Source organism: Corvus brachyrhynchos, unplaced genomic scaffold (assembly GCF_000691975.1).
Source record: "Corvus brachyrhynchos isolate BGI_N302 unplaced genomic scaffold, ASM69197v1 scaffold70, whole genome shotgun sequence".
Taxonomy (NCBI): Eukaryota; Metazoa; Chordata; class Aves; order Passeriformes; family Corvidae; genus Corvus; species Corvus brachyrhynchos.
In genome coordinates this window covers 8511571-8528937 of record NW_008236217.1, presented here as the reverse complement: position 1 = coordinate 8528937, position 17367 = coordinate 8511571, and the positions used below count along the sequence as shown (strand labels likewise).

The window sequence follows — 17367 nt, the reverse complement described above, 5'->3', positions numbered from 1 at the left end:
AGATCTCTGAATCTGACCCTGAAGAATTATCAGATGAAGCAAGTGCTGACACTTTCTATGGCACTTCTCCCCCTAGTACACCTCGCCAGATGAAACGTATGTCAACAAAGCATCAGAAAAATAACGTCGGCAGGCCTGCCGGCCGCTCCACTTTGAAAGGTAGGTGTGGTGTCTTGGTTTTTTCCTTAAATGATCATAGTCGTAGCAGTAGCCTGTTGTTACCTGGTGGAGGGGTTGTACAGAAGATGCAGCCAGGTACTGAGGTACAGTGAAAGAACGGGAGGCAGCTGTTGTGAATTCCAACAAGGGAAAACTCCTGCATATTAGAAGAAAAATTTTGCTATGAGAATACTTAAACAATGAGCAGTTTGCCAGAGCGATTGTTGGATTGTGGAATCTCCATCTTGGGAGATTTGTAAAACAAAACTGGTTAAGATCATGAGCAGGCTAAACTAGTTTTGAAATAAACCCAGCTTTGAGCAGAAAGTTTGAAAAAATTGCTTTCAGAAGTATTTTTCAATCTTTTTTTTTCTGCGATTCTGTGATCTCTAGTAATGGTATAGTTGCTTTGTTGCCCAAGTTTCATGTTCTGAAGCACTTCACAGGCTGTTTATTGGAAAGTACGGTTTTCAGTGATTAATCTTCAGTGTCACTGAAGCACTTAGAGTGTAGTTTTTCCTGCTTGCTTCTGGTGCTTCAGTATAGAGGTAACGGGGGGAAAACCCAAAAGATACTTGATAGGCATTCTTCTCCTAAAGGTACTATGTAATGGTATCTAATAATAAAATCTTCTGGCTTAAAGTGATTTTTTTTTTTTTGGTTGAGATTGAATTGGTGCGAAAAAGCCATTTAAGATTGTATGTTCAGTGTTTTCATACAGAATACAACTAGGTTCTTGTGTGGGTTTTTGTTGTTTGTTTGTTTAATATATTTTTAAACAAATAACGGACGATGTCAGAGGATTATTTGCCATAGTTATGACAGCTTGACTATTGCCAGTTTATGTTCTGGAAGCAATTTTTAGAATTGCGTCATGTGGAACAAGGAAATGTTAGAGTACATAGCAAGGATGACATTTTTGAGGTAAAATGTAGGGAAGAAAAAGGTGAATTGTTTAGGGCGAATAAGGGAATATAGTCAAATCTTTGGTTGTGTAGGGCTGTGTAATGCAAGTTAATAATAAAGGAAGGGCCAATACAAACATTTTCCAAAGCTTCTGTTTCCCTTTCACTTCATACAACCTCCAAATAACGTCACTGAAGAGAACATTCACCAAAATACCTCTTCCTTATATGAAATTACAGAGAAATCTTGTTACTCTTGCCAGTTAACTGTAGGCATTGGAATTATTAAGCCTCTTAAACTTTGCTAAAAGGCGCATTTAAAATCCAGTAAAATTTTTCTGTTGCAACATTAACTCTATTTATTTTAACCCTATATATAGTGGTTATGTAAACTTTTCCTGCTTTTGGTGATTTTGTTGTTGTTGTTTCATTCTGTGCTTTAAAAAAGAGTTCTAAACATGGACATTGTGATACTAAAGAAACATAACGCATTATATTTCATTGTTAGCCTTTGTTCTGAGAAAATATGGAAGATTGATACCTTTATGGGAAATAAGGAGTTGTTGTTTATCCCTGCTTGTAGATTTCGAGTTTTTGGAGCAAGGTCTTTCTATTTGCCTATGTGTACCATCTCATAACAGTTATTTTGTATTATGAAAATAAGCCACCCCAAAACCTTGTGGAGTAGTTTGTTGACCTTGAATGTGTACGCATATGCTCTTATTGAGCTTGAATGGGTATACTTCAGTAAGAGAATTCATTCAGGGGTTGGTTTGATGCAACTAATCACTCAAAAAAGTAAATTTGAAATAACTTTTCAGATGTTTACAAATAAGATTTAAGGTATCTTTTTTTAGATAACTGCAAGAATTTTGGAAATGAGGGTCTTGGCTTACTTGTGCTTCTGATACTTGGTTGTTTAATTTCTGTCACACCAAGTTTCTCATAACTTGCATTTAGTATCCAAACATAAATTGATGCAATAATCTGTTTAGTTTCTGAATTGTTTCTCCTGTAGCCCAAGACCCATGAGGTTCACATTTTTTCTAAGCTAAATGCATTTCAGAGGTGCTCGTAAGATCTGTCTCCTGAACTCCATGAATGCTTGCTTACTGACTGAAGTGTTAGCTTCTCTGTGTACTATGTAAAAGGAGTGCCTGTGTCTGCTTTTTAGTATAAAATTTTTGCAGCTTCATACTTGAAAGGGAGCCACTGTTCACCCTGCTTTCCTACCCCCATCATGTTCTTCACATGCATTTTGTCGTATTTTCTTTTAATGACCTCTTTAAGATCTCAGACTCCACCACATGCTCCCTCTCACTGACTGATAGTGGCTTAGTTGTGAAACCCCCTGCCCTTTGTAGCATTAAAAGTAATCATAACTCAAAATTTGTTAGTACAGCTGAACTTTTTTTGCAAATTAATTGAAGTCTGTATTACTATACTGGAATACAAGTAGTAATAGGAACTCATACAGTTATAGCATTTGTACTAATTTATTGCAGGACTGTCAGGTGTATTTGAATCACTGGTGTCTATTTGATGAGAGGATTTTGAAACAATTTGTAGATTATTGTGCCTGGGCTTTGTTAAGGATGATGAACATTCAAGTATTATGTCTTTTTGGATGTCTAATAATGAGTAATTTTTAACTTGCCTTTCTTTCAATGTGTTTTGGGGATGTGGGGAATCTGAAGATAATGATAAGGGAGAATAACATGTTAAAAATACAAACTGAAGGGATCTAGAGGTTCTATCTAGAATGCAAGTTAAGAAAGTGATCTTTACATGTAATAGGATTTTAATTTATTTTGCAAGGCCACCAAAATCTTCAACATCAAAGTGCTGTTAGAAGTTGATTCATTTCTAATCTACTTAAAGTCTGTGTGGAGAGCGTGTGTGTTTCATCTCTGTCAACCTCCATTCTCAGTCTGCTTGGCTGCCAGTGCAGAGTGCCCCTTCCTGCTGTTTGCCTGGCCTAGCTCTTTGGGCTGTGGCCTCCTTGCAGCTGTGCCAGCTGCGGTCAGTGAAAATAGACTAAGTATTCAACCATCATTCTGAAAGTCTTTTCTGTGCTTGAGTGAGCAGAGGCCCTGTGACCATGGAGCTTGTTGTGTTCCAGCTGCTGATCAGCTGGAACTACTATTCTTTAGTAGTCTGCATACAGGTTCTTCCCGTCAGCCTGCCACCACTTCTGAGAGAGAGAGGACCACTCTTTTCATGCCAAGTAGTTCCTCCTATTCTGATCTGCAAAGCCTAGACTGAAGTGCTTTTCTTAGTTCTACAGAAAAGTGACAAGGTCTGCTGCTCCTGAGGAAAGAACTGGAAGAGAGGAGGAGATTGCACCTTTAGACAGGAAAGAGCTGTTGTCCATAGTAAGGAAGAAAACAAGTGTGTGTTGTGACAGTGGGGAGGCAGGCTCAAGGTGCTAAGGCAGTGTATTAAGATTACAGAGGGGTTCACAGAACTAAGATCAACCTCCCCAAGAGGCAGGATTGGTGCGTTCAAGCAAAATTTCAAAATCTTTATGTGCTCCAGCTTTTATGAAATTGCATGTGCAGTGGAGTCTCTTTAATTCTGTTTGACTTTGATACTGTAATAATGCTTTGTTGCATTTTGAGTTTGTTTCGGAGGTTGTGTGACAAATGTATAGAAGATGAAGTTGGAAACCGTTCTTTTCCTTTTGATCATACTCAGTTCTCAGTAGATGGTATAATCAAGATGAGAATTCTCCGAGGTTCTTTCTACAAAAGAGGTAAAGCAAGAGAAGAAGAAAAGATCCTTTGGTTTAGGGTATAGTAGTGGTAACTTATAATAAGACTACATTTTGCTTCTATCCATGCCAATTTTATTTTATTGATATTAAACATTTTTATGCTCAAGCTAAGAAAAATGATTGGTAACTGAATTGAAAAATGCTTTTTCTTGTTGCTACAGTCACATTCTTCTTCCTTTGGTTACAGAAAAGATGAGTATGCCAGCTCAGTCTTTGCATAAAGACAATGGGAAAACCATTGAGAATGTGGAGGAACACAGCTATAAGCAAGGGAAAAAGATCAGAGATGCCCTAAGGACAACAGAACGAGATCACAAGAAAAATGTGCAGTGCTCATTTATGTTAGACTCAGTTGGTGGATCTCTGCCAAAAAAACCAATTCCAGATGTTGATCTCAATAAGCCTTACCTCAGCCTTGGCTGTAGCCATGCTAAGCTTCCAGTCTCTGTGCCCATGCCAATACCCAGAACTACACGCCAGACTTCTAGGACTGACTGCCCAGCAGACCGGTTAAAATTCTTTGAAACCCTGCGGCTGTTGTTAAAACTTACCTCAGTCTCGAAGAAAAAGGACAGGGAACAAAGAGGACAGGAAAACACCTCCTCTGTCTGGTTGAACCGATCCAATGAACTGATCTGGCTGGAGCTGCAGGCTTGGCATGCTGGCCGGAGCATTAATGACCAAGACCTCTATCTCTATGCAGCCCGCCAAGCTATTCCTGATATCATCAATGAAATCCTCACCTTCAAAGTGGACTATGGAAACTTCTCCTCTGTAAAAAATGGAGCCAGTCTCAATGGTACTTCAGGAGAAGGAGTTTGCAAATCAACACATGGAGCTAGTGCTTTGGGTTACTCAAGTTACCATGAACACCTTCATCGCCAGCGGGTCTCATTTGAGCAGGTAAAGCGAATAATGGAGCTGCTGGAGTACATAGAAGCACTTTATCCATCTCTGCAGGCTCTTCAAAAGGACTATGAAAAGTATGCTGCAAAGGACTTTCAAGACAGAGTGCAGGCACTCTGTCTATGGTTAAATATTACAAAAGACTTAAACCAGAAACTAAGGATTATGGGAACTGTATTGGGCATCAAAAATCTTTCTGACATTGGCTGGCCAGTGTTTGAAATTCCTTCTCCTCGACTGTCTAAGGAAAATGATCCAGATGATGAAGATATTGATAGGGAAACAGAAGTAAAGGAATCCTCAGGAACATGCACAGAGGAGAGTGATAGTGAAGAACAAATCTCTGAGGAGAATGTTGAGGAACTTAGGCAAGCCATCAAGAACAATTTTACTAATAAGCCAAATTTTGACTTTCAGGACCATTTTCCAAGGAGGCTTGATAGGCTTGAATCTGAGGATGACTCTAGTTCCTGGGTTATTCCAGAGTGCAGTGCTGAGGGAAGCTGCAGCCAGCACTGTTTGACCTCTATTTACAGGCCGTTTGTTGATAAAGCACTGAAGCAAATGGGGTTGAGAAAACTAATTTTAAGACTGCACAAGCTAATGCATGGTTCATTGCAAAGGGCCCGTATGGCGTTGGTAAGGAGTGATCACCAGCTGGAGGTAGGTTACTAGTGTAAATGGATAACAGGAGTACCTCCTTGCTGTATTGTTTCTAACTGAAAATGTAGGAATTGGGATTTTATGAATGTTTCAGTTGCTTAGCTTAGTTGGTTTTTTGGAAGACGGTGTATATTTTGATTAGGAGCCCAGTTCTCCTTCCACAGAAATGAATATGTCGTGTCACTGAATTTGTGTGAAGCCCAAGCTAGTTCTCTGTTCTTTTTTGTAATTGAAATGACATTTTTATGGTAACATCTTTGTTCGTTATATTTTCTAATGTCTAAATCAACAAGTCAGAGAAATCACTGTGGAAAATTAAGCACAACAGTTGAATTGTGAGAAAAATCAGCAATGGAGGTGTTAATTTTTCTCATCTTCAAGACTGGATGTTTTTCTGTAAGACATTCTTTGTAAAAATGTCACTATAGTTGTGTGGTTTTTCTTGTCTACATAAATCAAGTACTGATTATGCACAAGCACATTATGCTCGAGGAGAGATGGAATAAATGAATGGACTCTCTTAACCTTGACATCTGTGAAAACAAGTCATGTTAGCATGTTACATTCTTTGGCTGGCTTGTAGTTAAATCATTATTTTTGTTTGGGTCATTTTATATTTTTAACGAAGAATGTGTTAATAAAACCAATTTATGAATTAAGCAGTAAGTGAAGGACAGTAGTTTCATATTGTAAGATGTGGTCACTAATTCTTTCAAGGCGGAGTATTGTTTCTTAATATAAACTGTTATCTAACTTGTAGATATTTTTATGCTAGGAAAAATTAGTGGTAAGGATTACTTGCTGTCCCTGGTAAAGTGGCACAGTGAATTCTGGGCAAAGGCATCTCTTAGCCAACATGCCCATTCTGATACTGATACCATATGTGGTCTTTGATACGTTGCTGATCTCTTAATGTTGATGGTCATGTTTGCAAAAGGAGTAAGAATTGTTTATCTCCCGTGGAGGTTATTTTTTTCAGGATTAATGAATTTATAAATATAAAGCTATTTGATTTTGAAATTTTTCACTCATACTGTTATTAGTGTAGATACTACTGTAGAAATGAAGTTATTAGTTGAATTTTTATTTATTCTCTAATTGGTTTTAGCTTGTGTTTTAGAAAACTTGCATTAGAAATACATGAAAATTTTCTTAAAGTCAAGTGCCTAAGCAAAACTTGCAGGTATCTTGTTACAGGAACCAAAAGCACGCCCAAACCATGTACACTTAGAAAGGTCAGCTTAATATATAGGTTGAAATACATTTTAAAAAAATCGAAGTAAATTATATAGTCTGGGGGTATTGAAAATGGACTTTGAATATATTTTTGAAACTGCTAAATACCTCCAAAGTTTTGACTGCATAAGGGTTTTTAAAACAAATTAAGGAAACATGAAGTAGCTAGAGTTTTTGCTGCAGCTTCACACAGTTAAACCTTCTGGTAATGTAGTGTTGGATGACTTGTGTAAGATGTTAAGGTTAATCATTTCTCCCTTCTTCTATACTCTTGTGACTACTTTGAATGTTCATTTTCAGTAATTATTACCTTTTCTTTGGAATATTACTCTCCTTTAAGAAATTACTTTGAGTAAAGGTGAATGTTATAAAATTGTAAACTTCTTTCCTGCACCAACGTTTAAAGCATGTTGTCAGAAAAGAACCCGAACAACTCTTCATCAGAGTTGTGGTACCTACTGCAGCAAAAGATGATATTATACTAGAATGGAAGAGATGGGTTTCAATTGCTTGGTCTTTGCACCTGACAATACTTGGAATGTAGTGTCTTTTTTTTTAGTGCAGTTCAGAGACAGAGTTGTTAGTAATCTGTTAATCTTTATTGTTTCTGTTGCTTCTGTAACTTGACTCTGTGTGTGTGTGTGTACCTTTAAGTCTCTGGACATGCTTTTGTTTCTGTTGTTGCTTAAACACTGTCTAAAACACATCTAAAACGTGCCTCTGGATTCTTCCACTGTATACATTTTAACATTCATTTCATCCTAAATATGTGTAAATCTTTATACATATTGCTGGTCTTAAAAACATACATTTGATTCCTCCATAGGCTCTGAAACTTTAACAAGGCTCTAGACACTATGCAGTCCATTTTGTATAGAAGTTGTACAATTTCATTCTTGATGAAGATGGATAATATTTCTAATTTAAATTTATAAAATCAGATATTATTTTAATAGAACATATTTGAGCTCATGTACCTTGTTTGTTGTTTATTCAACTGGCCACACTTTTGGGTCTGTTTTTTTGTATGATCTCAATAAATGGTTTAGAGTTTTTCTTGGGGTTTTTATAAAAAGTATTTGAAACAATGTGCAGAAGATTAAGATTAGTCAGATTGAACAATAGAAGTTTAGGTGTCTAGTACTAAGCCCTAATGTCATTTGCTGTTATCCTTGATGTTAGAAAATGATACTACAAATTTGTTGAATTTGGCTGTGTTATTTTTGCTCGTAGACTAGTTCTTTAATAGTTTTATAACAACTGAATTTCCCCAAACTATATTTGCATCACCATGAGGATTGTATTTCTTAATTTTTTTTGTTGTACTGTGGAAGTGTAGTATTTTTATGATCTGTTTGTTAATGAAAACTTTTTGTATAAAAATCTTTAGCTCTGGTGCTATTCTGGTGCTGCATATTCCTTTTAAGGAGAGTAAAAAAAAGACATTAATATTCCAAGAAGATATGTTTTTAAATATGTGTTTTAATTTTCTGCTAGATTATAAGATTACAAGGTTTTCTATACTTTCTAGGCAGTACTTTATAATTGATCTAATTACTGGTCATGTCTTTTTCCCTTTTGTGGTGGTGTTTAAATTTGGCTGAAGAAAAACCTAGAAAATGCTAGTCATGTCTAGTATAGGAATGAAGGATATTCAGATGTCATAGTTAGCAGCTGAGAAATGAGAATAAGAATAAAACAAAGTTAATCTGAAACAAATCTCATCCTTAAATGAGATTTAATTGTGTGGTGCTATCTTCTGGAACTACACATGTTCTGCAGTCCAGCTTTTCTTTCTAAATCAAGCCTCAGTGCTTCCATGCACAGCCTTGCTTACAATGTTATCAGAAGGTGTATAGTTTAGATTTCTAGGATGTTTATTTCATATAGTCTCAATTATTTTCTCTAATTAGAAAAGTAATTTTCTTTAAATGTAATCTTAATTTAAAAAAAGTACGTTTATTATTTAAAAAAAACCTGAAATCCCCAAAACAACAAACCAGCTTGACCTCTATATGTCATCTTTCTTTTTTAAACAGTTTAAATTTGAAATCCACCAAAATTCAAAAGTTACTTTTTCAATACTTCAGCTTAGTTTAGCTAGTGACACTTTTTTGAATATTGCATTCATTTACAATGTGGAGTTCTATGTTAATATATGCATTATGTATTTGAAAAGGAACAAGGTTATGTACCTGATCTAGCTTAGTATACGGTTGTTTTTCTAGATACCGTCATAGCAGAAACATTAAGTAAATGGTTTTTTTCATTTCCAAGGGTCCATAATTGTTTTTCCTGAGACTGATGATCCTTAAAAAAAAAAGTTAGCTTTAACAATCCCCAGTGATATAAACTTGAAACTTCTATGGTTGACTTGCCATCTAATAGACTGTTACCTTTTAAAAACACACTTCTGTGCATGCTACTTTAAACAAATCCAAAATCCAAAAGAATTACAAGGATCCTTTTCATGATACCTATTTTTTGTTACAGTTTTCAGAATTTCCAGATCCCATGTTGTGTTCAGATTATGTGCAGTTACTAAATTTCCCACCTTGTTGCGAGCAAAAATGCAGCGCTGTATCATGGGAGGAGTTGAAATCCATGGATTTGCCATCTTTTGAACCTGCATTCTTGGTCCTCTGCCGAGTCCTGCTCAATGTTATCCATGAATGTCTCAAGCTGAGGTTGGAACAAAGACCTGCTGGGGAACCATCTCTTTTGAGTATTAAACAGGTTTGCTTCAGTTGCTTTTTTAGTACATATTTCCTGTTTGAAATACTTTGTCATTTCATTATGATATGGTTGTCAGCTTAAAGAGGATTAATGTAAGAAATTGCAATGTATGATTGTGTAATAATTATTGTAAATGGTTTTGTATTTCATATGGAGATCTGCTTTTTGCATAATAAATAACTGATCATATATACCTCTGATTTAGGCTTCCAAATCAAAACTGGTGATTAAAAATATTGTTAACCAACAAAAGTAAACCGTATTGGTTCCATTTGCATCATAAGCTATATAATCTCTAGCACATCTTCTGCCATTTGGGTTTCTTAGGCAGTATAAGCAGTTTTAAGGATCTATGTTTCTCTTTTTTTCCTTGATTTGATAATTCTTCTCTTGCGAATGTAAGGCATCGGCTAACATGCAGTAGTCACATAGTGGAAGTTAATTAAGAAGAAAAACGAAATGAAAAAAAAAAAGTTTTTCCCCAGCATATTGTATTATTTTCTGTGGGCAGTGACCCAAGATTGTCAGTCCTGTCATTGGTTGAGAATATTGTATAAGGATTTATTTTCTGGAGGCTAAATTCTACTAAATTAATCTGATCTCCCTGCATAACCAGATCAGGGTTTTATCAGATGGTCTCCAAGGGTAAACATGTAAATAACCTCTTGGACTGATTATGATCTCACATTCCAGTTATTTGCTGATCCAAAATCCATTGCTATGTTACTTTATGGTCCCAAATAAATTTGTCCTTTCTTCCTTCTCCCCTCCTGTGCTCCCCCTTGCTCCCCCCATTGATTGAAGCCTACAATTTCAACCTTAACAGTCATAGAGTAAAACGATGCATAGCATTCTCTGTTGTTAAGCACAACTGCTCCAGAGACTGGGGAGGTTGTTTCCCCCCCTGGCCCCCTCCCCCCTTAATATTTTGTGTGCTCCTTGTGGACTCCGAGTTAAGTAAAAATTATACTTTCTTCCTGGAAAACAATGTGTTTGTACCAGACTGTTTTGGTGGTGTGTGGGAACCTAGAATGCAGAGAATATTTGTGATAATCTCACATAGTATTCTATCACCTAATTCACACCATTGTAGATTCAAATTCTTCCCAGAGGTTAAGCAGATTTTCCCATGGACAAAGGTCAAAACCAGTACTGTCCAGGGGGGGTAAAACCTTTCAAAACAGGCAGAGAAATATTCTCTTCATTCTAGGTTCCCACATCAGTGGATACTGCCTTGCTGATGACATTGAAAAAATGAATTCAGCTCAGCAAATGCTTCCTGTCCCACGCAGTATTTCTGAACATGAAGCACAACTGCTCCAGAGTCTGGGGAGGTTTTTTCCCCCCCCGGCCCCCTCCCCCCTTAATATTTTGTGTGCTCCTTGTGGACTCTGAGTTAAGTAAAAATTATACTTTCTTCCTGGAAAACAATGTGTTTGTACCAGACTGTTTTGGTGGTGTGTGGGAACCTAGAATGCAGAGAATATTTGTGATAATCTCACATAGTATTCTATCACCTAATTCACACCATTGTAGATTCAAATTCTTCCCAGAGGTTAAGCAGATTTTCCCATGGACAAAGGTCAAAACCAGTACTGTCCAGGGGGGGTAAAACCTTTCAAAACAGGCAGAGAAATATTCTCTTCATTCTAGGTTCCCACATCAGTGGATACTGCCTTGCTGATGACATTGAAAAAATGAATTCAGCTCAGCAAATGCTTCCTGTCCCACGCAGTATTTCTGAACAGGCAAAGGAGCTGTGGAGGTTGTTTCACAAATAGATCTGTTTGTTTCCTGAAGAATTATAATTCATAAAATCTTGAGCAAGCTCAAAACAGGAGTCCGGGAATCTATGTTATTCTGCAAGTTCACGGAGTATTACAGAGAAGTCTGGATTAGAGATACTCTGGTCCAACCTTCTGGAAGCTGAGTCCTACAATTAGATTGATCCCCAAATTAGATTGTTTTATTATCATATTAGAGCATAGTCAGCAGGTTGAGGCAGGTGATCCTTCCCCTCTACTCAGCCTTAGTGGGGTGCATCAGGACTGCTGTGTCCAGTTCTGAGCTCCTCAGTATCAGAGAGATGTGCAGCTCCTGAAGTGGGTCCAGTGGAGGACAGCAAAGATGATTGGGATCTGGAACATCTCTCCTGTGAGGAAAGGCTGAAGGAATTGGGCATGTTCAGCCTTGAGAAGAGACAGCTGAGAGGGGACCTCATCAATGTCCTGCATCACACTCTGTAGCCCTCAGAAGCTGACCATCTGGAATATGATCAACCCAGCTATCTTCAGTCATGCTGTTCTCCTGGCTGCTGGGCAAGGATGCAGAACTTGCATGCAGCTCAATACAACTGGGCCATCTTAACTGCAGACATAAGATTTGTCAATTCTATCAAGTATTTTTCAGGAAGGAGAGCTGGTGCTGCAGCACAGCTTCTGGAAGTGGCTGCTGCTTCACTTCCTTCTGTAAGATGGTCTTCTGGGTAGGCTGCTGTGCCTTGGCTTTCTCTGCATTGAGGGCCAGGGCCAGTGCTTTATTGTTGTACTTTGGTGAGACTTTATTAGTAGAGGAGTTAATTATTTTTGTTTTGATTTTGGTGCAAGTGAGGCATTCAACTTTGCAGTCCTCAAGGCACCCTCTCCCACATCTAGAGAGGTGGCAGAGACGGAAGGGCAGTTGCCAAGCATATGAATTTTAAAAAGGGCAAGCGCCAGATTCTGCACCTGGGACAGGGCAGGCCAGGTTTTGTGTATAGACTGGGGAATGAGATGCTGGAAAGCAGTGCTGCAGAAAGGGACCTGGGAGTCCTGGTTGATGGCAAGTTGAACATGAGTCAGCAGTGCCCTGGCAGCCAGGAGAGCCAAGCAGGGGTGCATCAGGCACAGCATCACCAGCTGGGCAAGGGAGGGGATTGTCCCACTCTGCTCTGCACCGGGACGGCCTCACCTTGAGTGCTGGGGGCATTTTTGGGTGACCAAATGTAAAAATGGCATTCAGCTATTGGGGAGCATCCAAAGGAGGGCCATGAGTATGGTGAAGTGCCTTGAAGAGAAGCCATATGAGGAATGGCTGAGGTCATTTGGTCTGTTCAGCCTGGACAGGAGGAGACTGAGGGGAGATCTCATTGCAGTTACAACTTCCTCTGGAGGGGAAGAGGAGAGACAGACTGATCTCTGTGGTGACCAGTGACAGGACCCAAAGGAATGGCTCGAAGCTGAGTCAGGGGATGTTTAGATTAGATATTAGGAAAAGGTTTTTCACCCAAAGGGTTTAGCACTGGAACAGGCTCCACAGGGAGGTGGTCGCAGCACCAAACCTGACAGAGTCCAAGAAGTGTTTGGACAGTGCTCTCGGGGCCCATGGTGTGATTCTTCGGGTGTCCTGCACAGGCCCAGGAGTTTGAGTCAGTGATCTTCCTGGGTCCCTTCCAACTCAGCATATTCTATGATTCTGTCTCTATAAGTATCTGAAGGGAGGGTGCCGGGGGATAGAACCAGGCTCTGCTCAGTGGTGCCACGCAATAGGACAAGAGGGAATGGGCAGAAAATGATGCACAGGAAGTTCAACCTGAACATGTGGAAGAACTTCTTTACTGTGTGGATGACTGAGCACTGGAACAGACTGCTTGGAGAGGGTGTGGAGTCTCCATCTGTGGTCCCTCCCAACCTTACCCCTTCTGTAATTCAGGTCCTTGTTAGGTCAGATCCTGGATACTTGCAGCTAGAGAGAGACTCCTCCACTACTTTTCCAGCCAATCTGTTCCCGTATTTAATTTTATTCCTGGTAATGTGTTCTGTTCTTGTGTTTTCTTTTTGTTGTTGTTTGTTTTTTTGTTTGTTTTTTGTGTGTGTATGGGTTTTTTTAGTGTGTTTTTTTGGTTGGTTGGCTGGTTGGTTGGGTTTTTCCCCCTTGTATTAGACAGAATTTCCTTTAAGCAACTTGTGTGTGTTGCCTCAGGTGGGGTCACTGTGCATCCTTCTGAAAGGAGTGCCCTCATTTTCTCTGCAACTGTCCTCTAGGCATTGGAAATTTGTGATTAAATTCCCCTTGCATATTCTCTTTCAAGGCTGAACAAACCCAATTCCTTGAATTTTCTTCCTATGCAAGTAGCATAGCACAGTCTGTTTTTGGTAGTGATTGACCTATGAATCTTATTTGAGGCACTGAGACCTAGAAGTGTCTCCTGCTTTTTGGTACCATTTGAAATACATAGCAGTACTGTGTGAATGTATCAGGCATGCTAGTCTTGTTACTCAACTTGTTCAAGGTGGCATTAAATTTTTGTATTACTAGCAAGTCAATTGTATTAAAAAAAAATCTGATTTTCAATAAGAAGTATATACATAAAAAGAAAACTAGCACAGATTATATCCCTCTTACAATGTGCCTTTTCTCCTGTCCTTTCTTGCTGCCTTCCTCCTTTTTGTCCATGTTTCACTTTCAGTACCGGTTTTTGTAATCCTGATGATCCTGTGTTATTGGAGAGAGCTGTTCTCTTTTAATGGCAGTTTAGTATCTGAGCATTTCAAGATGGTTCTCAAATTCAGCATTAGTGCTGAGAGGTGGATGTGTGTATGTGCATGTGGGTTATTTCTGTTTGGTGGTTAAATTTGGTATTGTTTGTCTTGCTCTACCTGCTTTGAGAAAATAATTTATTGTATAAACTACCTAAACAAAAAGAAACCCATCAACCCAATAACAGTGATAATATTTTCAGTTTAAGGTGTGTGTTCTTTCATGTGGTCATTATACGCCAAAATTTTGTTTGGCCACTGCTTTGTGAATTTCAGTTTCAAAAGTTGACACCAAGATTAGCACTACAGATTTTTTGTAAATCCTATATTCTGTTATTCAATAGCATATCCCTGTAAAAGAGTATTATTGAAATAAAAACCTCTATTGTTAATGAAGTTCTGCAAGTTTATTTTGGAATGGATGTGTATTGAAGGGAGAAAAATCCCCCACAGGTTAACACAGTGAGTGTTAACACTGGATTGAGTGAAGAAGCACATTAATTTTAAAATACGTGATATGTTAAGGATATAAAAGTGTCCTTTTGCATTTCCACCTTATAAAAAAATTACTTTTTCCCCCCTTTTTTTACCTAACTTGGTGAATCTTAAATTGTACAGTTTAGACTATTATTCTTGTTTCCTCTGCACATCGGGGAGTACAACATGTGTTCTGGCCTGTAAAGGATTCCAAAGACTCATGTCATACTAATAGCATTCTTGTAGGTTTTTTGCTTTTGTTCCATTATAATTTCTCATACATTGAGTCTACTATATTGATGTATTACTTAGCCAGGAGAGCCATTATAGAGGATTTTAAAAAGCATATTCATCATCCAGCAATTCCATTCTCTCTGATCCTCAGAAAAGATGAGGGATTGTCAAACCTGAAGACTGATAATGATTTCAGAAGAATACACACTAAGCACTTGAAGGGCTTCTGAAAGAAAGGCATTTGTTAGTATAGGTTTGAAAAGGTCCTTGCTCGTTGTGTACTCCTCTACCTGTGGTTGTACATGTCTCTTGAAATAAATAAAGACTAAGCTTTCAGGGAGGGATGACAGCTGTTCCAAAGGCGACCCCTTCTGCAGTTGAAAAGATAACTTTCCTCATGTTAGCTTTGCCCAGGGAAGCAACAAAAAAAACACAAATTGTTTTCAGATCTGGTATGGATCTTGGAGTTGAGGGCAGCTGCCCAGTAGATGGACAGTGAATTCACTGTAGTAAAACACTTCTCTAAGCATATGTTAAACACGTTGCAATTTTTCCTGACTTGCTTCTGTTGAAACTGCTGATTTTGTGACTGTGAGCCCTTTTGCCCCTTTCTAAATTAATTATCCATGAAGTTGTTTGCTGTGGCATTGGGCAGGGATTAAGTCTGAAACATCTGCCTCCATCTCCATTTACATTTATGTGGTGAATAATAGGATTGCAATTAAATAATCTTGGAAAACTACTGACATCTTTCCTGTGGATGTATAGAGCAACTGTATTTGTTTCAAAAAGCTGTAGAAATTATTTAGTGACAAAACTTACATATTTAGACAAACTGGACTGGCAAATTAAGCTTTCACTGCCCAGGTGAATTTAAGAGTAATGTCTTGACTGATGGCAGTTTTTGGGTTTTTGTCTTGCAGCTAGTGAGAGAGTGTAAAGAAGTTCTGAAGGGTGGACTCTTAATGAAGCAATATTACCAGTTCATGTTACGGGAAGTGTTAGATGACTTACAAAAGATTGATTGCAACATTGATTCTTTTGAAGAGGATCTGCATAAAATGTTAATGGTAAGCTTCCAAAAGGAGAGTTCAAGTAAGTGTATTAATCTGAATACTGCTAATAGAAATCTGTTATCCCTTTTAGGGATAGTTGCCGTTTTTTTTTTTTTCCCCCCGTGCTTTGATGCAATTTTATTGTTTTAATGGACTTGTAACAGAAGCTAGTGCTGTTTTAGCAATGATTTTTACTGTTTTTTGCTCTGTGGTACAGTAGACTTGTAAATTGCTTGTGTTTACCAAAAATGGTTCATATATAGAAATGTAAATTCCGTAAGTTTGAACTAAACCTTTAATAACCTTTTAATATTGAATAAAATACGATTTTTTGACTGACATTATATCTTACTGTATTGGTACTGCATTAATGCATAATTGATACCTTATTTTTAATGTGTATTCGTTACTGCAATTAGTTAAAGAAATCTTTTTAAGAAAAACACTTGGCCTCTGAAAGATAGGGGTTGGAACTGGGTGATCCTTAAGGTCCCTTTCAACCCAAAACATTCTATGATTCTATGATCTTGGCATTTTAACAGCATAGTCTGAAAATACCTGAAACCAATAGAAAGTGGATTTTTTGAGGAGGGATGTTACAGATTATTGAACTGAAACAAATTGCAGGTAATTTTTTGCATTCAGTATGATCCTGAAGGGCAGATGGTTGAAGAAGAATTGTATTTACCTGGATTTTTTAAATGTTGGTTTAAAACAATAGTAATTAAGTAAATGTGAGAGGTAAGACTTGATGTAAAGGATCACAAAGCGTAAATGTAGAATCTCAGGAACCTTTTTGTGGCACTTACCTGTATCGAGGAGGATATGTTCAGATAAAACCTTTTGAAGTAATCCAGTTAATAAAAGGTACAGAGACTGTTTTTCAGCAGCTCAGCTTTAAAAACTCTGGCTACTGTGGATGTTCACTAATACAATGGTAAATAGCAGCACAGCAAGCAAGGGGGTCAGTATTTTCAGGAAGGTATTGTGGAGACATAGAATTTAATACTTCCTGAGCCATAAATTGCACCTTTTGTGTGAAAACATGGAGCTCATTTCCAGTTGGAGGAAATGAAAATTATTGTAGAAATACCGTCTAAAATTGTATAATACTGAGTTCTTCTGTTGATTTGAGAAGTTCTAGTCCTTAAATTAACACCTTGTGTTACAGTTTCTGTTTAAATTATCTGTTTCCTTGTACAGGTTTACTTTGATTATATGCGAAGCTGGATCCAAATGCTGCAGCAGTTACCTCAAGCATCTCATAGTTTAAAAAATCTGTTGGAGGAAGAATGGAATTTCACCAAAGAAATAACTCCTTATATAAGAGGAGGTGAAGCTCAAGCTGGAAAACTATTTTGGTAGGTCTTATTTAATTACTCTGCTTATGGTGGTGTTTTGTGCCAGATAGGTGTTAAAGTTAGCACTTGTTCGGGGTTCCCAGGTGTGACTTCTTGAGATGTCAGTAAGCAGCTGGTAGTCTTTGTGATTATTGCAGTGGCTGTGGGTGTAGGATGCAGTAGGTGCAGGTGGCCCTGAATCTTGCTGTAACAGACATTGCTTCTGTGGACCCTAAGATGCTGCTTGTTTTTGTACATGGACTTGGCAACAGCTCTCTTGCATTAGGAAGGAAGAAGTTTAAGGTGCCATTCTACCTCAATAAGACTCTGAAGTTCCACCATTTCTGTTGCTACAGTGATATT

General features: G+C 38.0%; 1 protein-coding gene across 1 annotated transcript in view; it reads left to right on the top strand.

Moving 5' to 3' along the window:
• MAP3K4 (mitogen-activated protein kinase kinase kinase 4) overlaps positions 1–17367 on the top strand; it is a 54082-nt gene that overhangs the window by 466 nt on the left and 36249 nt on the right. Inside the window, exons 2-7 of the mRNA XM_008643406.1 lie at positions 3–159; positions 4028–5409; positions 9139–9381; positions 15533–15679; positions 16868–17025; positions 17131–17183. Coding sequence (XP_008641628.1) covers positions 3–159; positions 4028–5409; positions 9139–9381; positions 15533–15679; positions 16868–17025; positions 17131–17183 — 2140 coding nt within the window. The remainder of the gene's footprint in view (positions 1–2; positions 160–4027; positions 5410–9138; positions 9382–15532; positions 15680–16867; positions 17026–17130; positions 17184–17367) is intronic.